A 23,873-nucleotide genomic window follows, 5' to 3' on the forward strand; every position below is an offset into this window, starting at 1 on the left:
TCCAAAAAATACCAATGCTACATAGTTATTACATTTCAGATTTGTACATATAATGTTATATACTTCTTTGGAGATAATCAAAGAAAATTGCATGTCACGTTGGCTTTATACTAAAGGAAAATGACTAATATCTAATTAATTGGGCCCCTAATAAAAAGGTAAATATTGCAACATGCCTTAGAAAACATGATAATTAAAATTTAAATAAACATATAAGAATATAAAATGGCCTTTAGCACTGGAAACACTACTTATTAAGTTGCAATTGGTTATGGTTGTGCATCTGATTTATTGCGAGTACGGCATGAGTTTTTTATATCACTATAGAGAGTAGTGAAACAAAACCAACACAATACTGGATTAATTTCTTCTCTCAGTTGAGAATTTTTCTCAATCAAAAGTGTGATTGTACCTTTCCTTTAGCATGAGGGATACCAAGAGGACACTTATGAACTCCTCCAACAAGAGCTGCTAAAGTATGGGCGTAACCTCCAACTGCTTCTCCAGATGACTTAAGGGAACTGATACGATTGATACACCGGTCGATGAGCGGTGTTGCCTGTGATGGAACAGCAACTGTGATGCACCTCAGACACCAGGCAGCAAGCAGTTGAGCGGCAGGAGCTGGGTGCAGCAACACTGACAGAACATGATCCAAGAGGTTCTCCTGAATTAGAGACATGGCTGTGGTACTGAGCCCTTGAACTAAACATCCCAGTTCTTGCAGAGCACACACAAGAACGTGTTGAGTGTTGATCACATCATCTGTGTTCTGAATAACACTAGCTGAACTGCTGCCATCTGATGCGCTATGCACAGAATCATTCACTTTATTCATTTGCTTTGTTATTAAGCTGCACAGTTCCTTTGCTGCATCTAACTGAGCTGGTTCACCAAGATGTCGTCCAAGCACAGCCCGCAAAATAAATGAAATAGAACGTCTAGAGTACACTGCATCCACATGAGTCTGAGTGGCTTTCGGACTAGAAAGGAGCTCCAGAACATTTTTCAAGATCAAGCTGATGTTCCTCTGCACCCACAGGCCTCCCATCTCAGTAAAAAATATCACATAGGCCTGAAAACAAAATTATAGTTCATTAGAATTTCCTTTGATTTAAAGCAATTTTGTATGACACCAAGAAGACCTAAATTTCTGTGACCTGATTACCCAAGATTTATAAAAGTGGACATATTCTCCAAAATTTCTTTTTAAATGAAAGTGCTGTGAAATGTTTTAGTGTGTTGTTGTTGACAAAGCACCTACAAGATAGCTTCTATAACTTGATAAGCTTTTCACTTAAATTCCCCACCTGAGTAACTCCCACTCTCACTTCTCGTGGAGCAATACTCTTCAACAGTTCTCCACCGCTTCCCTTCAAAAATCCAATTCCTCCCCGGAGGAATCCTCCAGACATGTAGGCAAACACTTCTTCCAGACTGCACGTCTTCTTGTTCTTTCCAGCTACTGCTGTTACTGAAGAAATCTGTTGCGTCATGGCCATTAATGTACCAATCAGTTGAGCAACACAGACTCGTACATCATAATTAGAACCCTCCAAGGCTTTAAAACATGTTGATATTACACTCTCCAATTCAGAAGTGTACAGGAAATTGGCATGTTTCATTAACTCCAGTGCACACTGAAATGTAAAGAAATTCCTGTAGGTTATTGCACTTCAGTATGACACATCTCTGCAACTGATGAGAGGCAACAAGATCTAGATTTTCACAGTTATTTAAATTTTCACTGAGGTGCTACAAACCGATTACAAATAATAATTTAGGTGATGTACTATTTTAGTAAATTTTTTAGCAGTTTTTACAATTCCTTTCAATCAAATTTTAATACATTTCTCTCAATTTAAAATTTTTCCATTTTGGTCACACAAGTTTCTCTTGGCCACCTCGTGGACACACAAGATTGCCACAACTTAAATTAGAATCTCAGAACACTTTAGTCTGTTAATTTCACTTTCAATTTCTAACCATACCTGACTCACTGATTAGACAACCTTACATTTATATCAGAGTGATGCCATTTTCCTTAAGACCAAAAACATCAAATTTTCCTACAATGACCTTGCTCAGGTTGTCAAAACATGATCTAAAACTAAAGACAACATTCCTTTAAGGATTTTTCTCACCCAGACAATCAGACCACACAATCATGTGTTGCCACTAAGTTCAAACCATTCACTATAAAAAGTCTTAATAACTAAGAGAAAGCATTCACTTTAACAATTCTCCCCTCTGGCTGCTACACATTTGCCTGTAAATTGGTTATGAGAATTTGGTGTTCAGTCAAGGCAATATCTTGTACCTGATGAGTTTGAGTATTCTCATTACCTGTTTGCTGAATAAGATAGGGATATTATAGGGAGAAGTTACATGTTGATCACTTCTGGGAATTTAAGGGGTTAATGGTGGCCAATATACATGTCCACTCAGTTGATAATACCAAATTACCTTGTAGTGACTGGGAGGCATAAGTTTGAAATCAGTCGAGGTCTGAATTTCTTTACATTTCTTTTCCACAACTACTTAAATGGCAGTCTACTTGTGTGGATTATTTCTTTGTGTAATTTATAATACCTTTGCGGCTGCACATCTAACTGACATGCTTCTGTCTGTCAAAGCTCCTTTTACAGCTTTGTAAATATCTCTGTGTAAGGCTGCTCCATTACTACCTAGACCACTTAAAACTCGCTGCAGACTCAGCATGATTTCACAGCGTCCTTGAGACTGCAAGATAAATCATGCAAAATAAACCATTTACTGACAGATAATTAAATATTCTCTGTCTTGTAAATAAAGAGCAATTAAATTAAACTTTAAAAAAATTTCCAGCAAGATTTATTTCAGAGGAATGTCATGAACTCTTATCAAGTAGAAACATGATCACTTATATCAAATAGTTGATTGTATATTGCTACAATGAAATGAATAAATCAAAGCCTTAGATACCTCAGCGTTTTTCATTGCTTTGATTAGAGTCTGCACAGTCTCCTGATAAGATCCACCAGCCTGAGAAAATACAAGATGAAATGAAAATCGCCCGTGATTGATACCTTTTTCAGTAAATATAATTCCTCCAAGTTTAATATTTAAACATTTTGAGACAATTGCAAAGTTGTGATAAATTCAGATTACCATTCGTCCTAGTTTCTCATAAATGGCACCAATGCATGTTACTGCAGACCTGACAACACAATCAAAACATTTCATTCAATATAGACATTATTACAAGAACATGACAAACCTTTCCCACATACAGGCACAGATGAAACTTATTTTTTTAAGGATTGCATTGCTCAAGACCAAAGTAGCACTAATCCTGTGATAACTAAGTTTGTACAAAACCTATGCATTACTATGGCACTTAAACCAAAACTGAAGCTAATCCTGCTATAAACAACCTAGCCACACAAATACTTGATCTAAAACATTCATATAAAAACAATTATCACAGGGTAACCAGAGGTGAAAAAATAAACACTGTTCCTTGCATCAGTATGCATTGTCTCCATACTGCTCTCTAATCAGTTCCTAACTCAGGTACTTCCCAGGATAATTTGTCTACTAATCAAGACCTTCTTGAATTTGTAATAATTTCTTTATTTTTGTAACCTTAATGTTTGATTCAGGGGTGAGTATTAGGAGAAATAAGATGCCTCATACTCTTAAGGGTTAAAGGTTTAAGCTTACAGTTTTATTGGAAGGTAAGACTGTGAATCATCCTTGTACTTGATGGTATCACTGCACTTGTTGACTGTTTCATACAATGTTGTGGTGTTACCAATACTGTACAACAGTGCAAAGCATCTAGAGAGCAGCTGTCTTGTTGGAGGTCCAAGGACTATAGTCAAGTGCTTTGAGAGTTGTTCCTCAAGCTTCTGTTGACAATTTTTTACCTCTGTCTATAAAAACCAACACCCACAATCAAGAATTAAGATAATGATTACTGCTTTGAGCATGAAATATCATTATTTGTGTGAGGCATTAATTGGTTTAGGGTGGTCCTGAAAATTACTCTTATCGGCTAAGGTGACTGATGACACCTGCTCAGGTGATAGAAATGTCAGGTAATTTAGTGTTAACAACTGAGTTGAAAACATAAATTACCCACCGTTAAGAAATTAAAGGTTGATGTTTCGAGCATTAGCCCTTTGTTAGCCCTTTGTCAATCACTCTGATGAAGGGCTAATGCTTGAAATATTAGCCTTTAAACTCTAAATAGAGACTAATTTACATTTTCAACTCAGTTGTTAACACTAAATTGCCTGTTATACTCTCCCACCCATGCAGCACCACAGTTTCTTTAGGAACTTACTCCCTTTATAGAAATGTCAGTCAGTCCTACTGATAAGAGTCCTTTTCAGGACTAGGAAAAGGTGGAAGGATAAGTTTCTAAAGAAACTGTGGTGCTGCATTAATGATTAGGCCTACTGCAAGGTAATTTGGTTTTAATCAAATGAGTTGTTGATGAAAATTGGCCTCCATAAAGACATTCTAAAGCTTATGTTTCTGGTGTTACCCCTTCATCAGGGCAAATTGTGGCAACCCTATCAACATTTACTTCACAATGAAAACAACTGGAATTTAATAGTTTTTATTGTCAATAAAGCACTGGTTCAGTAAATGGCATGAGTAACTGGATTTATGTTGAATCTCCTTATGCTAGCCAATTCATGTTATCAACTTAGTTGATAACACCAAAATGATCTTTTCAGCTGTCACTCCTGGGTTCCAACCATTTGCTGCATGACTGTTTTGTTAATAATGACAAAATCTAATCCACAAATGAGGTTCGATGTTTTGTTTTCATTATAAAGAAAATCATAGTAAATCAACGTAAGGTTGTCACAGCTTTTCCAGTAGGTTACATTTTCCCAACTTCACTAACAAATCAGTGAGAATTATGCGAGCAGAGAAACTAGCCAAAAACACGTATCAGACTGTGATTTAAAAGTAAAAAAAATAATTAGTGGTTCTAAAAAGGTTTTATAATCTAACATGAAATCGTTATTATCTACCACGATCATCTCATGGTCTTTTTGCAAACGAATTACTGGTACTGATCGCGCTTGATAGTGGCAACTAGCCCCTATTTCTAAAACAAAAACGATCAGTAGACGTTGCATCGGTAATTTTGCTTAGAAATACCATGGTAAAGATTGGGAGGGCTTCATATTTCACATGCGTATTCACGACACAGATTTACTAAATAATAAGACAATAAAAAACAGCTGAATTTGATAAGTGCTTCTTGCTGCCTCACCTTCTTGACAGTTGTAATGTTATCTTCCAGATTCCTGAGCCATTCGTAGATAAATATGGCTTTTTGATTTGGTGGCGTTCGGCCATAGTCCTCTTCATCATAAGTCAATGTCGGTGTGTCGAAATCCATGTTGTCAGCCCGCCAATTCAACAGAACTTTCCATTTACTGCAAGCTCTTAAGAGGTTTGTCGTCGTCCTACATTTTGGTTACAAATAGCGACAGTTTACATGAACGAGGTATCAGCTCACAAGGGACTACATACGCTGCTTACTTGTGGGCTCAAAATATCAGCGAAAGAAAAAAAAAAAAGGAACGGGATGGGTGGAGAGGGTGGGGCGGAGGACGGTCTAGGCAACTGTCCACCGGAATGTAGGATTTCGTTTACAATAAAAGCTAATTAGTTACACTCACGAGTCGCGACAGGAAGTACTTCTTGATAAATGAAAATTTTAGGCTGTTTTGGTGTTGCTCTTTACCTGATTCGTTGTGGTAGTCGAGTTCTTGGATGCACAATGAAGAGCAGCAGAGCGTAAAGGAATTCGTGTTCTAGCAACACAACAAACAAACAGTTGTTTACATACAAGGCCAAACTGAGCGTGGTAAACAGCACGCGCTATGAACATGGATATGTTAGTCTTAAAACTTGTCAGCAAAGTTCGTCTTGGCTGAGTCTATACTCGCAGTGTATTTAATAGGATTGACAATTTCACTTATCGATCTGACGATAATTTGTCTGCCAAATGTCTGAGGAAACCACTGATCAGCCAGCCCTGCAAAGGGATCAAACAACCCACGATTTTGTGACGGGATTGAAGGAAAGAGAGGAACTGAAAGCGAAACTTCACGAAAGGGAGAAAGAATGTAATTCGCTAAAGGGAACAGTTTATGACATGAGCAAGAAAATGGAGGAATTGGAGAAACAAGTGAGCATAAATATCTAAAGAAACCCTCGATTAACACGATAAATATTTGTTTTTAACGATCCACAGTAAAGCAAGTGATAATTACAGTTGTCTTTGTTTGATAGGTTTGAAGAATTCGTCAGTAATTGTAAGAATGCAAGAGCAGGTGTTTGACCGATCAAACAATTCCTTCCGCGCGCACAACCGTTGAAATTACGAATTGTTTACATTTAAACTACCTCATAATTATGCACATTTAAACACGCCCTAACTTCTAAGGATTACTTGAAGAATTCTTCTCCCTTAAGACGCTGCTTAGCTACAGATATATAACAAATTTATTGATTTCTTTTTTGTTGTTGTTTTTTCTTTAAAGTTGGCTGAAAAGAATAAGGTAAGTCTTACCCTGATATCTTTTTTTAAAAATTATTTTCAAAATAATCAGATTTACATTTTACAGCAATGTACATCTAGAATTAATTGGAAGTAAGCAGACCCCTCAATTCTTCATAGGAGTTTTACAAATTGAAAGTGATCCAAGCAAGAAACTACTGTTTTCTGCTATTGGCTTGTTATCATGTATTTTGATGAATTGAATCAACAGTCAAAAGTGATATAGTTAAATTTCTCTGTTCACAAATTTGTAGGAAACCAAAAAACGACGTCAATCAGAGGCAAAAAAACCTAAAAGACCAGCACAAAGAAAAAGAGACAAAGGAACCAAAGGCACGGAAGAGAAAACACCTGATGGAAACAATAAAGAGAATATAGACAACCCATTTGATGACCCAGAGAAGTTATACCAGGTAAAACTCTAGACTAAGAAAAACTATGCTGGGTTCAAAATCTACTTGAAAATTAAGAAATTGGGTCATTTTTAACAAACTCAAGAGCACATATTGCAATACCGCTGGAAGGCTAATTGAGACTGGCTGGTAAATGTTATTGGAATATTACTGCAAGATGAACTAGACAACCACTGACTTGTTAAACCTTTCCGAGAGACAAGAACTTAAGGTCATGAAAAGCTAAGCAAGTAAATGTTTCTGGGGCATGCCTCTGAAAAAAAAAAAACATGCAACCTGTACATGTATCTTGTCAAAAAATGTGAATTAGCACTAATTGATTTAAGAGCAAATATCTAGTGCATTTTGGCTGAGACCTGTTCCCACATCATTTTGCATTGCTATAAACACTTAGCTTCATTGACAAACCAAAACTGCATGAATATTGAATAAAAAAAATTATGCAGCCACTTGATTGGGGAAGCATGCAAAGCTTCCTTCTCGTTGATTGGTGAAATTTCCCCTTTTTGGAATTTTGCAAAGTAGTGATTTGAATTAGGTGTCTGCCACATTGCTAGAAAATATCTGTCTTTATAGTTAATCTCTTGCTTGCATTTTGCAGGAAATTGCCAGCAGATATCCTGATGTTCCTCTAAGTACAGTTCTCATTGCTGAGAAAAAGTTTGTGGAGGCAGATCTTGACAGGAATGGGGTTAGGAAAAATTTTAAAGTTATGTTGAATTGTTCATTCTATAAAAATTTAGAGGAGCATATCAATCAAAGGAAAAAACATGGGTTTTTTCAAATATATTTTCTTTCCATTGAGACACAAATAAGGATGAAGCCACAGTCAAGGGTTGGGTTGGAAAACACATATTAAACAAGAGGGCTTATAAGTGGGATTTTGTACTCTTAACTCGATTTATCCACATGAATACTGAATGTAGTTAATATGCACGTGCTGGATAAATTACTTAATTTTGGTTTTGATTTGTTATCATTTTTTCTCAGACCATAGACAGTGATGAACTAGAAAAGATGTTGGATTTAATAGCTCAGCAGGGGAACTCTATGATGTACACAAAGGCAGATATAAGGGAAAAGATATTTAAGAAGATAGATGTGGACAATACAAATTCCATAGACTTCTTTGAATGTATAGGGGTAAGTTGAAATCTGATTTCCTTCTCTCTTAACTAAAGGAGAAAGCTATTTGGTAAAGAAATGCTGGTTGCTGCTTTAGTTCTGAGTTAAAAGCAGTATTAAGGGTACAATTAAGTTAATTAAATTAAATAAGTGCTGCCTCAGTGTATGATTGGAGAGGTATTTTAGGAAAGTGTTCCCCTGAGCTGTATGGTACATAACTGAGTCAACATAGTAAAATCATCAAATGGGTCTCTTCTCTTTGGAGCGTGTTCCCAAAAGAAATAATTGAACTTAAGGTCTTCTCCTGAAATTCAGTACAGCTCTAGCAGAGCAACAGGACACTAGGTCAGGGGAAAAAGGAGAATCAAGCAGTTTTCTCTCTTATTTTAAGAATGATAGGTAAAGGAAAATTTTAGACCTCAGTAGAACAATCCTATACCTGTTGAATTTTCAAGAATTCTAAGGAATTTAGGGAATAGTAAGAGGTACCACAGGTCTTTGTGTGGGTCTTGGTTTCTGGTCTTGATTTTCAGGTCTTGATTTTTGGGTCTTAGGTCTTAGGTCTTAGCTTTTGGGGGTCTTCATTTTTGCTACCAGCAAGAACATTCAATAAAACCTAGTTTTCCTCTTCTTGTCATCCTCAGATTTTAGAGATGGTACGACTAAACAAAAGCACTGATCTGCCAACTGCCTTACAACAGAACAAGAGTGCTGTTTGTGCCATTCAATAGCAAAAGAGTGATCATGTAAAAAATGGATGCAAACTGAAGACTTTGAGAATTTAAGGATTTTGTCATTGTTGTTTAGTAATATATTCAATGATAATTTACAGTAGCAAGTAAAATTTTGGAGGAGAAACCTTTAAGAAGAATGTGTGTTGGTTAGTAGTGGCAATTGCTGCTTTATAGTGCCTTGAGGAGAGTTACAGCTATACCATGTATGTCAGTAATCTCAAGATATTCATTACAGAAAATTAATTCAAAGGTGGCAAGTTCTCATTAGAATTACTAATACTCAACTAATGACAATGTTAAAAAAAACATTTATTTAGTATCCTGTGATAATGAAAACATATAATTTGTGTATAATTTATTCTCATCCAGCATAATAGCCCCCACATATTGGTTGTTTTTTAATGCTGATAATATTGATGAAGGTGATGATGTTAATAGTAATAATTGCAATAATAACAATTATGATAATACTGGCAACATTGATTATGATACTTATTTTGATATGTAGTTAGAATTCCTGCCTCATCTTTTGTGGTTTCCAGAGAGCTGGAGGCACTGGGGTAAATTATGAACCATGAATTTATTGATATTTTCAAATGACAAATTTTAAAATCTGTTTGATATATGTCTTTATTTGGAGTCTCAACTCAAGTCAATTAAAAGAGTGTAAATGGCTGTAAAAACGTTTCAAAGGAATCCTGAAGTGGAAGAAATTTGCCCTCTAATATACTCAGCTATTGTGTTAAACTTTCAAGATTTTAGATTTGAATTTGATTGTGGCAAGATTTCTCATCAATAACTAGATTCAATGGGGTTTAAATTGATATGCCTTGAATGTTGCAAGAACTGCGACATACTTTAGAATCAGATATACATTCTATCAATTAATATTATGAAATTTGGATGACTTAAAGATTAATTTGACTATCTCAAGTTATGGAGTATAAATTATTGTGCCTTCTATTTAATTATGCAACCTCACTCACAAAGGCTGTGAGCTGACCAGACATAACTGTTTTTACTTCCAACTATGGAAAATTTAAGTCATGTTTACATGTACCTTGTCAGTTGCTGTTTTTAAATTATATTCTAATAAAGTTAACATATTTACATCTATATATGTAACTTTCTGATTGTGTCAGGTACGCCGTGTGCAGTTAACCGTCAAATCTCTGATGATCCTTCGCCCCGCTCAAATAAGTGTGTTAAGATAAATCAGTATTTTTATACGAAGTATCCATCCACAACAAAGCTGCATCTCCAGAAGTGCTTTCTGAAACAGAGTGGGAAAGGCCATAAATCAAACTGTTCTAAACGGTTAGTTTTCTAGCTACGCTATTGTGTTTTTAACTTCTCCGTTTATTTGTTGAATAAGAATTTGTTAAGCTTTATTTGTGGGATTTTTCAGTCAATACATTAATGTGAATTTTAAGATCAATTCCAGCACCTCAGAAATCCAAGAGGAGTGAACCAACCTCGTACTCACATATCATGCACTGTGGGTTGAAACATGTAGAAGAGATAATCCTTGGAGTTTGATTCAAGCTTAATTAATGTAAAATTAAAAAGTTGAAAATGTCAGGGCTTGAACCGTCTGTTAACCCTTAATTGCGTTCACTCGATCTGTTATCAATTATTGTCAAGTCATGACAATTCAACATGTTTAACCTTAGTTCGAAAACAGCTTTTTCTAGTTCAGAGTCAGTTGTAATCTGCTGTGATACAAAATTTGTAATAATCGCAGTTTTTCACACTTTCTCTCTTGTTCTTTCCTAAGGAATTTACTGGGAATAATTCTTGTAAGGTCTAAAGAATGGTAAACCAGCTGAGTGTGCTTCTGACCAAGAAGCTTCCAAACTTGTTCGTGGGCACCATGACAAGAAAAGTGATGCAAAGAACTGTTCTTTGCTCATCAACTCTAAGAGCTCTGTCAATATTCCCTCAAAATATAAATGCAGCTATACGAAGTGTCTCTCTGGGACAACAAACAAGTTTACTCTACCAGGTGAAAGCGTTACTTTACAATGTGTTCGGTTCTGCAATTTTTCATCAGTTTCCACTGCCTTTCCACTTAAAGAGGAAAACTATAGCTCACAAAACTGTCCAAGAACTTCTTGACATATTTGCAGCATCAAAAGATTCATTAGAAAAAGAGGAATGTATTGAGTTGTTGCGCAAGATTGCAAGAGCTGTTTGGCATGACGATAATCAGAGGCTAGAACTGCAGAAGATCAGGGCAGCATCCGCAGAAGGTTGCAGTATGTTTCGACGATTGTTAAACCATATTGCTGATAGTGTAGAAGAATCAAATTTAGATGATAAACTGGTGTCCACAATTCTCTGGTCTCTTGAAAGAATTGGAGAGACCAATCATCGTCTGTACAGGAGTTTGATAAAGGAAAGATTGTTCTTTTAAAGGTGCGCTAACTCTGGTCACTTTTGACACAGCATTACTGTTTCTAAGAGTGGTTTTTAATCCTCTTGGTTAACATCTCTTCAATATTTGTAAAGGTTGCACAGTGCAGATGTGCATCTTTACTCCATTTCCCAGATCAGAAAGTAATTCTCCCTTCAATGAGTTCTACAGTTCCTTGTGAATTTGTTACAAGAATATGTAGTTCATGCTGGCAATATCCTCTTGCTGATGAGTATGTATATTATCATTACCTGCTTGTTAGATAATGTATTAAAATTGTAGGGAGAAGAAGCATGTCTATGACTTTTGGGATCTGTATCACAGTATGTACATCATAAAAATCTGAGTTTGTTATGTGCAATCTTTGTCAAACTTCTCCACCTTTAACCATTCCCTTCTGTATCAAGTGTTCTTTCTGCTTGGAAAGGTCATCCAAATAAATAAACTTCAACATGTCACACGTATCAATTTGTTTTATTTCTACCTCACATACTCTTATAAAAAAACAAATGCAATTTCAAAAAGCCAGTTTTTATATTCATAATTTACAGATGTTCAAGTGCATCAGCAGGAGTATTGGTTGGTGGTTCATTTGTATCTCCTTCACCTTCCTTTGTGTCTGACATCACATCCTTCCCATTTTTAATTCATAAGAAAAATATATTATTAATAATCTCCATAAGTCCCTGAGGTAAAGAACAATCCATAATTTCTTGCCATTTTCTTGATTGTATCTGGCATTGGTGTTTGGTATGTCTTGCAATATGTTCCAGGACCAGGTGTTTTCTATTTTGAGAAAAAGAAAGAAAACAATATGGACAACAATAAATGCCAGTATTCTGGGTATTTCTTTTGTGTACAAGTCATATACATCCTTAGATCTTGAGCTTTTCCCTGTTTTTTGCACCTCCAAAGTGACTACACCCTTGAACCTTTCAATTCAGAGTGCATTGTGCGAAAAACTTGGCTACCACATTCCCCCAGAAACAAGAAAATAAATAGCACAAAATCGACTGTTCTTGTCTTCAACCTGAGAAAAATCACACAAGCTATAACTCATAAAATTCCAGGGATTTTCATGGGTTTTTAATACATTCTTAAAAGAAATTTAAAATTACATTTAAACCCAACACATTCAAGAGTATGAAGTATCAATGTTACTACTAATGGTCTTTCAGTAGTATAATGGTGAGCCAAAAGAAAAGCAATTCATGCCCTTACATTGATTTTCCTGACACTAAATTCTGATATGATTTTGAGGATTTTGATCCATAAAAGCTAGCACTACAACTCAATTAAGAACTCTCAGGGATTTATGGCTCACTGAGTTAGAGCTGTATGCCACTGCCATAGAACTCTTTCTAAACTTATCTGTTTGCCATTACATACCAGCACATGAGGTTGGACAAATCTTGGAGTTTTTGACTTGAATGGAGAAGTAACATTTGGTCCTTTTGGTAAAATTGGGTCCTTGGAGAGTTTGTACTCTCCAGGAGGGGGACCTTCTCTCTGCGGAGACAAAAAAATAGACACAAAAAAATTATGCCATTAATATCAATAATCACAAAAGGTCTAGTAGCCTGTGAAGCAAAAAGGAAAGATATATGGAACTGACAGAGCACTGTGATATAAATCTACCAAAATCTACACACTGTGCCATTGTTAATTCCTCAGCCCCTATGAGTGACTATAAGTATCTAATTTCTCATTACAGTATCCCTGGTGAATAAAACATTGAATTCCCTGGTTTCTCAATACAAACACAGTATTTTTGTAAGGAATCACTCACTGGTTTAAAGTAGATGGTTGGGAATCAGCGCCCTTGAGACTTGAAAGCTGGATGCCTATTAAAAAGAATGTCATGTCAAGATGGTAAATATGCAGTAATGAGAAAGTCTTGACTATGCTTGAGCAGGTAGTTATTTCCCTGTATATTTTCAATGACAAGATTTACATTGCATGACCAATGAATGTGGATTTATTCTTTCCATCTTAAACTGATTTACTTACTTCGAAGGTAACTTAGGCACATACTTGTACCCAGTGTAATATGTGTTTGGGCTGATTTGACTCTTCACAAACTCCTGCAAAGTGAAATGAAAGTTAATCAATGTAGTAAGCATGAATTCAAACTACTTTTCAAAATGTTTAAAAACCAATCAAAAATTTGAACCCCAGCCAAGATCTACAGAATACCTTGTCCATGTATCCCACTAGTGCTGTTGGAGTATGATATCTGTCGCAAGACTTAAAACTGTATGTCACATGTTGTTTATTCAGCTCATCAATGGATGTTCCATGTTTGTACAGTCCTGGCATTAATTTGTCACCTTTGCGTGATGGGTCAGCATTTCTTTTTCTTCCTGCATTCTTAAATCCATATGTAGTTCTCACAGGTTTTCCATGCATTTCCTTAACAAAATCTTTCAGTTCATAACTTCCAGGAACAGGTGTGTCCTGAAACCATAACATAGAATATAAGTCTTCAGAGGAAACAGGAACAGACACTATTCCATTGTTTAAATGGCTTAATATGTGTCTCGTTGTTGTTCACAGCAACACATTAAAAAAGAAAAGAAAAAGAAAATATGTAGCAGACTCCATTGAAGTCGATCACCACCACCCTACCCTACCCTCCCCAATTTTATATGCCTGGGTGGAGAGGCACTGAGGTATCTTGCCTAAAAACACAACACAGCAACCTTGCTGGGCCTTAAATCAGGGCTTCTCAACCCATTTTCAAGTGTGTCTGAACATATTGCCATGACTACTGAATGATTAACAATTATTCAGTAACTATGAAATTAAGAACTGATCATTTTTGTAGATTGATTTTGATTAGCAATTTGATTTTCTCATCAATATATTACATTGATTACCTCCCCAAATACACCATTCAGGTTGTCAATAGTCCAGTCATGTCAAGTTTTGCCAATTTTACCTCCCTTGAATAATTACATTCTGTGCTCTCCTATAGCAACACGTCAGATATCGGCAGACTCAAATACATCTCATCATTTTACTACCAACTTAACACCACATAGAGATTGGCGTTTGCGAAAGTAAGCTGGCTTTGAGGGTATATTCAAAATAGCTTTGTATGCTATGTATTAAGAAATAAAACCAGTGTTAGTTTTATAAATTATGGCTTCAATTATCGCGTGTTTGCTCAAAACTATCAAATGAATTATTCAGAACTTCAACTCACCTTTAATGTGGATCGCCACCACTCTTCTCTCTCCGACACCGGGTCTTCATAGTACGGGCTCTTACTTCTTCTTCCAGACTATAAACATTAAAGAATTGCTTAACATATCGCTCATCAGTTTGGTGTAATTGAAATGTAAACAAATTATACAGAAGAGCTCTCATTTCCGGATCAAAAACGTTACAGCAACCGGTGACCATGGAAAACGATAAAATAATTCGGCTTGACTTAATTTATAGCTGTTGAGAAGCTTGAAGACTTACTAGAATTCTTATGGGTGATCGAGGTTGCAAAGGATAGCCAGTGGGGCCAGATTTTGGCTCTTGCAAAAGCATCCCATTCGCTGCGTTCGCCATTTTGTGGAATTCTAGCGTGCTAGCATGTTTCCAAGGTTACCTCCTTCGAGTGGCTCCCAGGTTCTCCAGGGCACGGTTGACCTCGTCTGAACTTTCATTTCGATACAGGAAGGATTCCCAACTTTCTTGTTTTTCCAAATAAATTCAATTTCACGAAAGATTGCTGGATTGATATGAGTCAGAGATCTCCGTGTTTCCGTGAAGTAGCTTTAGCACCTGTGATCACTCAACGAAAATTGAGTTCCAAAATGACATATTTCGATACTTCGAACTCAACCATTGCAGCTCTTCTCTTCTTTCTCCATTTTCGATCCATTCGTAAAATTTAAATGCGAGATTGAAATACATATTGGTTCATATTTCAGCTGTTTCCTTTCGCGACTAAATTGATTATGTGCCTTCGGTATGACGGTTAAAAAGTAAAATGCACTACGATTCTCCGAGTTTCATTCCAAATTTAATCTCAATTTCTTTATTCCATTAATTTACAAACACAACTTTTCGAGGGACCGTGTTTTATTGAGACAGAGAATTCGAAAAAGTTAAAGGAACCTGAAATCTTCGCTAAAAAATAGTTTTCGTGTGAAGAAACGGAAACGATTTGTTGTAGCGTGATCGATGTTTCCTACCTCTTGTTTACTGAGATCAGTAACAGTGGAAAGTGATATACAGTTTCGCAACATCCTGTTTAATTTGTTTTACATTTACAATATCTACTAGAGCAGGTAAGTCTTGAAACACGTTGACCCAAATATGGGAAGCTTTTTATTTCGTTCCCATCGCCCGGGTTGATCACGCTTCATAGCAATGCATATCTTTGTTCGGCAACTAGCTTTTCTACAGTAATTCTGATTTCCACTGAAATTAAATATTTACTCTTTTTGTCGAATTTATTTTATCGTTGCAGACAACAGGGAATAATGGAAGAACAGCCAAATTGTTGAACAATTGGAGTATCTCTCGTCATCTGACTCAAATAATTAAATTCTCTCTGCTAAAGACAACGAAACAAAAAGGGCTATGGAAACCATTGGCTAAATCTTCACAATTAAAATGGTATTTTGTGGTTTTGGCTCTAATTGAGATAACTTGTGATCAATTATTACTGTTTGTACTTGCATACGCTGAGGAAGTATTCATTTTAGAGAGGAAGAAAGCAAACGGGTAAGTTTCGATACTTAAAAACTTTTTGGTAAATATTTCAATTGTATCAGTGTCTTGGAGACAGCTGGAAATCTTTGATAACTTCGCCCTTTCGGTATATTTAACCTAGAGCTCACTATATCTTACGGAAAATAGTCCCGCTAAATTTTTAAGGAACGACTGGGGGAAAAGAAGATAGAAATAGTTTAGGTTCATTGCAAACTCTTCACTATGTAAGGTCTTCATGAATTGACGTAAACTCTGGAGTTCATGATTCCTCAAGCTCTTGTATCAATTTTTCCCAACCATATTTAAACAGAAGAGAGAGAGGGATTTTTTTTCTAACAAAATGCGGTAATTAAAAATTTAAAGAAAATTCTTGTCGAAATTTTTCAGAGTTTGATGACGATAGTTTAGAAAAGGGTGCTATTCAAATATATTTAGCACTGATTTTCTTGATCAACAAACGAATCTTTAATGACACAACAACCAGGATTCAACAAAGACAAAATCTGATTATGATACAATAATCATTTAATAATGAGAAAAAAACTTCAGTCTAAGAACCATGATACCAGAGAATTCGTCATTTTGATGTATCGGTCTGTAACAACCTCATACACAACCGAATTTCTAAGGCTCATTTTTATTAAACGCAGGTGACAGATTTGTCCAGCATCATGGGATGCCTGTTTGTTGTTGTTTTGGTGGCAATTTTCAACAACGCGTTTGCTGATCAAGGTAAGATCTCTACTTCCTCACATTTATGATCCGAAATCAAACAACTAAAACCAGTGAGAATTTCCCTTGCAACACAAGTAAGTAAGTAAGTCACAGCAATTCTTGTCTCGCATTCATTTTAAATCAAACTAAGAGCAACTGATTCCTTGACCTGATCTGAGTAAGAGCCCATGAAGTATACCATCGAGACAATCTGCACATTGGGACGTCAATTTTTTTTGTTTTTGTCGCTTGAATTTAGCAGCCCTGGGTGAAAATGCAGAGATGACGAAGAGATGTAATTCAAGATCAGTTTAAAATGATCTAAACTCTAAAACGTTTCTATCGATCTCTGATGTTTTTTTTACTAGGAGGACGCCGGTGGGGATACGAAGAAACAGGTATGATTCAAATTATGCTTCGTTATGCCCAGTTGTCGTCCTTTTTCTCCATTAACTTTCAATCGCTGAGTGATGAACAACACACAGAAATCAATACATTCGCAAAAACTTCTAGATGCCAGTTTGAGTCTCATAGCTTAGTCCTTCGTTGCCCATCAACACATTCATTGTCTTCTTTCAAAACTTTCTCTAGAGTTCGGTCCGGCAGACTGGGGTCTAGCGGTGCCGTCATGCAGTGGTCAGTTCCAGTCTCCCATCGACATAGTTACTAGTTTGTCTCAGACAAACTCTTCTTATGGTGGCCTAGTGCCGATCTTTGATAATGAGGATGGAACAGTGAGTGGTGTCTTGTCCAACAATGGCCACGCCCCTACAGTTACTCTGGATAAAACCCAAGGCGGTGTAACCCTCACGGCAGGTCCTCTTGGTCAAAACACCTTTCGTCTGGAACAGTTTCAGTTTCATTTTGGATGCGAAAGCAATCTTGGCTCTGAACATACCGTGGATGGAAACTCTTTTGCATCAGAGGTATCTAACATGAATTAATGCTAAAGCTGCTCGAATTAAGGACCCACATGAAAAAATTACAATAAGTAAGCAAAGGAATGAATCTTGTAAGACTTCCTTCAAAGACCGATTGTTAAGCTAGAGGAGAAAAAAGGGTTTTTTTTCCTTGAGACTTATACACTCTCGCGAAGGCTGTCCAGCATACAATCAAAATGATAGTCCACTAATGTGAATTTCTATTGACGTTAGTTCTTTCCAACTGAAGAACGATACTGTTGGGGAGTTTTTCACTTTTGTTTTCGTTTCGTCACTTACTTGTTATCGTATACTTTTTTGCTCTTCGGTATTTTGTTAATTACACTCTTTGTTACGTGCTGTATGTAAATTTAGTAATTTAGTGATATAGTTTGTTGTCTCGCCCCTTTCTTTTTACCAGAGTTTTTTGTGCCTAACCGTGAAATAGTGTTGGTAGAAGTAGATTTTTCCCTTTCTCGGTTTTCCCAATCACCAACCCTAGGTATCTTCAGCATTTGGTGAGCAGCTTCATTTTCATCGTTTTGCAATGGTTTTTAGGTAGTTGGTCTGGTAGTAATTGCTATTTTTTGCGCTTCGTAGGAATTTACTTTTTTCTGACACATTATAGTAAAACATTTGCTGAGGCCTCGTTTTGTTGTTTTCGTCGAATTGGCCCTTGCCTGTTCAGACACAGAGTTTACGAATGAGATACTCTAGTGCTTTTTAACTTGCGTTTCCTCTGGCAGATGCACTTGGTGTTTTATAATGACATCTATGGAAATTTGAAGGACGCCGTCTCCAAGCCCGATGGGTTGGTGGTTATCGGAGTGTTTCTGCAGGTAGTTTTTGTGTTGTGTTTTTCTTAACCATACTTATTAATTTGTTTAACTTTTGACCCTTTGAGGCTTTGGTGGATAAATTGACAGGTTACGGAATTCATATTGCATATCGTCATTACTTTTACTAGCGGAGACGCTTCCAACAGATTCGTCTCCACCCAGAAGTTAACCGATTACCTTTTCGTTCTTACCTTTTTTCGAAGGTGAACGGAGGATTCAACAAATGGATGGAGGAAATTGCTCTGGCCTCAACCAATGTCGTAACTCCCAATGGTAATTAAACATACACTTGTGTCATTTGCGATTACGCCCTTACTTCTAGTGAGACTGGTACGAATTTCAGCTTGTTGCGTTTTTTGAAGGTGACAGCTACAGTCTTGATGGCGGTATACCGCTGACACAGCTTGTTCCAGACTTGATGTCAAAAAGCGCTCCTTACTACACGTACAAAGGTTCCCTTACCACCCCTCCCTGCTACGAATCCGTGCAATGGATCGTAATGAAGAACCCAATACCGATCACCGAATCCCAGGTTAGTAGCGGAGCTCGCAGTGCTTAGAGTGCGCACAGCGTAGCGCCGTAGGTAAGAGAATATAGTTACCGCTCAAGCCGAGAAAATTTGATGTTGATGCCACTGCTCAGACGGATTGTATACAAAGAGGTGTAAAAACCGCGCATTTATTTTCCGATTTTAGCATATTAATACAATCTAACAATTTCTTTTTCAGCTGGAATTACTGCGATCGTTTATCCACGATTTAGCGACGACCCTCTGTGCAACAACTTCAGGCCCGTGAAACCGCTGAATGGCCGCAAGATTTTCACGTGGCCTGGAAAGGAAAAGCTGTCTGGCCTGCTGAATTCCCCTTTTACCATTGACGATCCAATAGTGTCACTAAGACATAACGAGGTCTACATGATTATCAGTAGAAAGCCGGGTCACATTTGAACTTGTTTCCCTTTTAGCAAAATATCTATCTTAATTAAATGGTAGTTCACCGAAGGTTACAAAAAAAGTCAGAAAAGTTAATAAAAAGCGGGCTTTCACCATAATACTAAGCTGAAACGACCGTGTAACCTTTTGGGCTTTATATGAATCATTTGCCATTACTTTTTGTGATCTTTATATCATCTTTGCGTTATATTGGTAAACAGCACACTAAGAGTCCTAAATTACCAAGCCTATCCTCGGCGTTTCTTAATGGTTTTTTCTCTGGAATTGGCAGGAAAATATTCTCGGTATCCTGGGTTCACCAGTGGATTCTGGTGAGTCGTAAGGAGGTGTATTGAGTTTGTACGAGAGGGAGTCGACGCTTTTAAACGCTGTCTCGCTCTCTTTTGCGATTATCAGAGAGTTACTATACCATAAGGTTGTACGTGTGTTATTTTGGGGACTAAATGCGACCTCGATTAAAGTGTTACACACTGAGTAAGGCCTATACTCTCTGATGATTTTGATTCTAACACGGAGATCATTATTTGCTACTGATTCCTCTGATTAAGGTCGTTCTGCATGTGAGTTGGGTATGTTGACCGTGGCTTTTTTTTTCGAACCCATGTATTTGCTCTTAATTTAGTCCATTTTCAGTTACAAACCTTCATAAGATCATATTATCTGACGGCTTGCTGACATTTTCATGGCTGCTGGAAAATTTTCACCACTACCAAAGTTGGTGCTGTTTTCCATTTGATACAAGAAAATGATATAACCAATTTTTATAAGGTTTTTCCCTAGGTTGGTTTGTGCCGCGTCAGGTGCACTCCGAGATTTTTTCAGAACCTCGCCCACTTCTAGCCTGAAAGTTGATAAAAATGCTCAACCTGATAATTCACATTTCCTTCGGCCTACGATCTTGAGATCTAAGCAAACGTTCTGCTAACAAGTTTGTCAAAGATTGGCCAAATTCTACGCTGGGGTTTACGGAGCTGCAAACTTATTGTGTTGCGTATCTTTTTCTAGTTCGATAAAGCTTCTGAAACAGTGTAGCCAGATTGACGTCTGTAGACATCTGAATACTTTTTAAGATGTGAAGCAGTCTTATTTGCTGTCTGTTTTATTAATTTTCATCCCCACAGTCCTTCTTGCCGTTATAATAGCTCCAGAATTGTGTACATTGTCAATTGTTTTCAGTTTTTGTTTTTCTATAATATGCTGATGCGATACTCTGGCTATGCTTGGCAAAGATGAAGATCAAATTGATAGAAAAAAAAGAACCACCTCTATGTATTTTATAAGCTTCTGTTGTCCTCGTAATTTACAACAAACGCAATTGAATCAGCTGGCCTTTAACATTTACACAGATTTTCCATCAAAGATATTCACAAAAAACCAATCAGGGTGGAGGCATTTATCTCGGTATGGGATAAGATACAAGAACGAGTGTCAATAAAAATTTCCCGCAGATCAGCCAATCAGAATAGGCGTGTTGAAAAAAGTAATTTTGAGTGAACGAGTAATAGCCATTGACTTATTTCGCGCCGCGTTTGGATCTGTTCGAAGTGTTTGTCTGGTAAGTGTAAGTGAAAATTTATGTGCAACCTTTTTTTCAGTTTCAAGGCCGACTTTTTCATAATTTACTGGCGCTACCAACTTTCGTACAGTCTTGACAACCAACCACAGAGAAAAAGAAACATTAAGATGGATACTCTTAGCGGTCACATCTACATAGATGTGTTTCTTACTGAGATAACAAGTGCAGTTTTCCAGGATTAGCTGAAACATTTCTTTTAACAGTGGGTTAGAAAATAATTTTAAAAAATTCATAAAAAAGGTTAATGTTTCGGAACTCTCAGATATGCCAGTATTGCATTTTCATCAATTGGTTCTACATATTTTTTTCATTCAAATTTTATCGATGACGCTTCACTGGCTTAGAGAATCAAGGAATCATCAATATCATCACTATCACCAGATCATATTGGACTTAGCAGCTTTGTACAAAATTCAAAGTATTTTGGTATACATGGTTATATAATGACGTGAATGACAAAACAATGAAATTCTGTTGCCATCAGCGATAACTGAGTTTTTGGTGTAAAATCTTTCCTGCAAGATTTTTCCTGTGGAATTCGATTGGTTAGCGGTCGCCAGTGTCGCTCCTCTAGAAAGGAAAATTATTTTCCAGTTTTCTGTTAGTCATGAAAATCTTCCCTGAGCTCAAGCTGAGCAAAGGTACACAATTCAATGGTTTGATTTTATTTCACATTGCTAATAGAACTACAGTTAATAACGCCAGTTCCAGATGATTCATACAGTAAAATCAAAACTTGCTTTCTTACAATAAAAAAACGCTTCCTTTGGTAACGATTTTAAAATTAAGTGAGAAAAAATAATAGAGAGACAAGACGGAAAATGTGTGATAGTTGCCACTACCAAAACATGCCATCCACGAATTTACGTAGGTAGGTAAATCTCTGGTCAAACATGCAAAATAAATTCACGAGAAATGTCGAGCATCTCATTTTCTGAGAATAAATATTTACCCTGCAGAGCTTTTTCACCTGCAAACTTGAAGACTAACTTTACAAGTGCTGTAAATTCCTACCCAACACATCTGTCTAACCAATGTTGCAGTCTTTTCACCAACCGTACTAAAACTACTCCAATTTGCTCCCTGCGTTACGAGATTAAGGCCTCGAATACTAATTAAAGAAATTCAATGTGAGAAAAAAAAGTACATGCTGTAGACGTACTTTTGCTTCACTATTTTCATTTTATGCTCATTCTGAAGTGAAAACCATCACTTTTTGATCAGTTTAAGGTGAAATATTTTCTTTAATTCCTGTCGGGACGATCGTTCCAATGAAAAAAAACAAACAAACAAACATTGAATTGCATTTTGCTGCTTCTCCTCACTCCTCCGTGTTTTATCAACCCAGTTCACCAATCTCGGGTAAATCTCGAGAAGCTAAGGTTAACGTTACCGGGATGGTTGAGGGATGCAAAGCCGATTGAAGGTATATCTTTGAGAATGTTTTACTTACTTATTGATTTGTTCCTATTTACAGACGCAAAACACAATGTTCCAAATTGTTTATATTATCTGTTCTCGTGGGTTCAGCCCTGACCGCACAAGGTATGATACTCATATGGGCTTAGGATTGTTTAACAACTATTTGCTAGCATTAGAGAATTGCAGAAATTAAATCTATCTTTTGAATAAATTAAATTACACTTGTACAAAACTTATGCTTTGGTGTTTAGTTTTTCTTTTCTAACGAGTGGAAGCCTAAAAATGTTCGGGATACGTAAACTTTAACTTGTGCGCGTAAATACTTCAAACGACAGAAACAATAATATATTTTTTCCTTTCTTTTTCTACTGCCCAGGGACCAAGTGGAAAATATGGTGGAAACAGGTATTTATGAAGTTGCTTCTTTTAAAAGACGTCCTTGGAGTTTTTTCAACTGACTTGATATATAGATATATGTGGATATGTTATTAATAATAAATTTCGAATACTCAACTGAAACTGTATGTTAAGAATTGAACATTGAAATTCGCAACTGTATTAATGGGCAATTATCTTTTCATCTAAACAATAAAGTGATCACGAGTCTTTGCAAACATGTAATTTTAATTTTATACCCAGACAAAGTCCATACAATATATGGTACCGAAAGTACTGGGGAAAGGTTTCAAGTATTGTGGGACGGGAGCGCCCAGTCCCCGCCATAAATATTGAAACCGGCTCGGTGGAAATGAGGGAATTCTGAAGAGGCTCCGGTTTTTTTAGCTGAGAATCTGGTATGGAAGAGTCAGCGGTGTTTTCTAGAGAACAATGGTCATGCTCCCTACGCCTAGCAATAGATCACCCGAGGGGTACTTCAACACTGCACACTGATGTCCCCTGGGGAACATCGTGTATAAGCTTCAGCAGTCTGCACATTCATTTTTGTTTGTGAGCACAACAAAGGATCTGAACACACTGTCAACGGAACGGCATTCTCAGGAGAGATTATAGACCACAATTAGTGAGTAGAGCATTATCTGGAGGGGCAATAAGGAATGATCGAATTTATGTAGCGAGCCTGTATAAAAAGGTTCCCTTTAGCGAACGATATCTACAAAGCAATAATCATTGTCAGAAACGAAACGAGAACATTTCTGTCCAGATCCGAACGAGATCACCATTTTGGGTGAGTTGCCGATTGCTCAGTTTTCCTGAAAGTATAAGTAAATTTTAAAGTTGAACATCTTTGTTTATTTAAGTTCGAGGTAAACGGTAAAACATTGCTTTTCCTTTTCAGCTTCATTTGGTGCACTACAACACGAAGTATGGAGATTTTAAAACCGCTGTGGACAAACGAGACGGACTGGCTGTGATTGGTGTCTTTTACAGGTACAAAAAGAGTTTAGTTATCATTTTTGTTTCCAAGCCACCTAGCACTGATGAATGGTGAGGAAAGTTCGGCAAAATCA

At 36.8% G+C, this 23,873-nt stretch overlaps 3 protein-coding genes and 2 pseudogenes across 5 annotated transcripts in view; 3 read left to right on the top strand and 2 right to left on the bottom strand.

The window, feature by feature from the left end:
- LOC131775140 (HEAT repeat-containing protein 5B) overlaps nt 1–5,479 on the bottom strand; it is a 22,305-nt gene extending 16,826 nt beyond the window's left edge. The window contains exons 1-7 of the mRNA XM_059091231.2: nt 5,279–5,479; nt 3,706–3,917; nt 3,151–3,199; nt 2,965–3,024; nt 2,593–2,742; nt 1,311–1,640; nt 413–1,075 (exon numbers count right to left, since the gene is read on the bottom strand). Coding sequence (XP_058947214.2) covers nt 413–1,075; nt 1,311–1,640; nt 2,593–2,742; nt 2,965–3,024; nt 3,151–3,199; nt 3,706–3,917; nt 5,279–5,407 — 1,593 coding nt within the window. The 5' untranslated portion in view covers nt 5,408–5,479. The remainder of the gene's footprint in view (nt 1–412; nt 1,076–1,310; nt 1,641–2,592; nt 2,743–2,964; nt 3,025–3,150; nt 3,200–3,705; nt 3,918–5,278) is intronic.
- Nucleotides 5,480–5,660: 181 nt separating this feature from the next.
- LOC131774543 (uncharacterized) overlaps nt 5,661–23,873 on the top strand; it is a 31,048-nt gene continuing 12,835 nt past the window's right edge. Inside the window, exons 1-6 of one of the 3 annotated variants that reach the window (XM_066170490.1) lie at nt 5,662–6,202; nt 6,558–6,575; nt 6,829–6,987; nt 7,589–7,678; nt 7,978–8,130; nt 8,757–9,962. In XM_066170490.1, the coding sequence (XP_066026587.1) occupies nt 6,020–6,202; nt 6,558–6,575; nt 6,829–6,987; nt 7,589–7,678; nt 7,978–8,130; nt 8,757–8,843 (690 nt within the window). In that variant the 5' untranslated portion in view covers nt 5,662–6,019 and the 3' untranslated portion in view covers nt 8,844–9,962. Of the gene's footprint in view, nt 6,203–6,557; nt 6,576–6,828; nt 6,988–7,588; nt 7,679–7,977; nt 8,131–8,756; nt 9,963–23,873 lie in introns of those variants that run through there. The other 2 variants (XM_066170491.1, XM_059090596.2) reach the window with 2 other exon arrangements.
- LOC131774555 (uncharacterized) lies at nt 10,031–11,715 on the top strand (annotated as a pseudogene).
- Nucleotides 11,721–14,837, bottom strand: LOC131774532 (protein STPG4). The gene is made up of 7 exons (XM_059090585.2): nt 14,734–14,837; nt 14,471–14,548; nt 13,459–13,719; nt 13,273–13,346; nt 13,052–13,106; nt 12,652–12,771; nt 11,721–12,048 (listed from the first exon to the last, which is right to left on the bottom strand). Exons 1-5 carry the CDS (start codon nt 14,824–14,826, stop codon nt 13,076–13,078), a joined length of 537 nt encoding a protein of 178 aa, XP_058946568.2. The 5' UTR covers nt 14,827–14,837; the 3' UTR covers nt 11,721–12,048; nt 12,652–12,771; nt 13,052–13,075.
- On the top strand, nt 15,955–19,400 carry LOC136282154 (carbonic anhydrase-like; annotated as a pseudogene).

The sequence above is a fragment of the Pocillopora verrucosa genome, chromosome 7 (assembly GCF_036669915.1).
Source record: "Pocillopora verrucosa isolate sample1 chromosome 7, ASM3666991v2, whole genome shotgun sequence".
Taxonomy (NCBI): Eukaryota; Metazoa; Cnidaria; class Anthozoa; order Scleractinia; family Pocilloporidae; genus Pocillopora; species Pocillopora verrucosa.

Excerpts from the sequence above, each read along its gene's own strand:
- LOC131774532 (XM_059090585.2), bottom strand. The coding sequence starts at position 14,826 with ATGGCGAACGCAGCGAATGGGATGCTTTTGCAAGAGCCAAAATCTGGC. Across the intron at positions 13,720-14,470 it reads GGTGGCGATCCACATTAAAG|GACACACCTGTTCCTGGAAG; the intron begins GTGAGTTGAAGT and ends TTATGGTTTCAG. Across the intron at positions 13,347-13,458 it reads TAGTGGGATACATGGACAAG|GAGTTTGTGAAGAGTCAAAT; the intron begins GTATTCTGTAGA and ends TTCACTTTGCAG.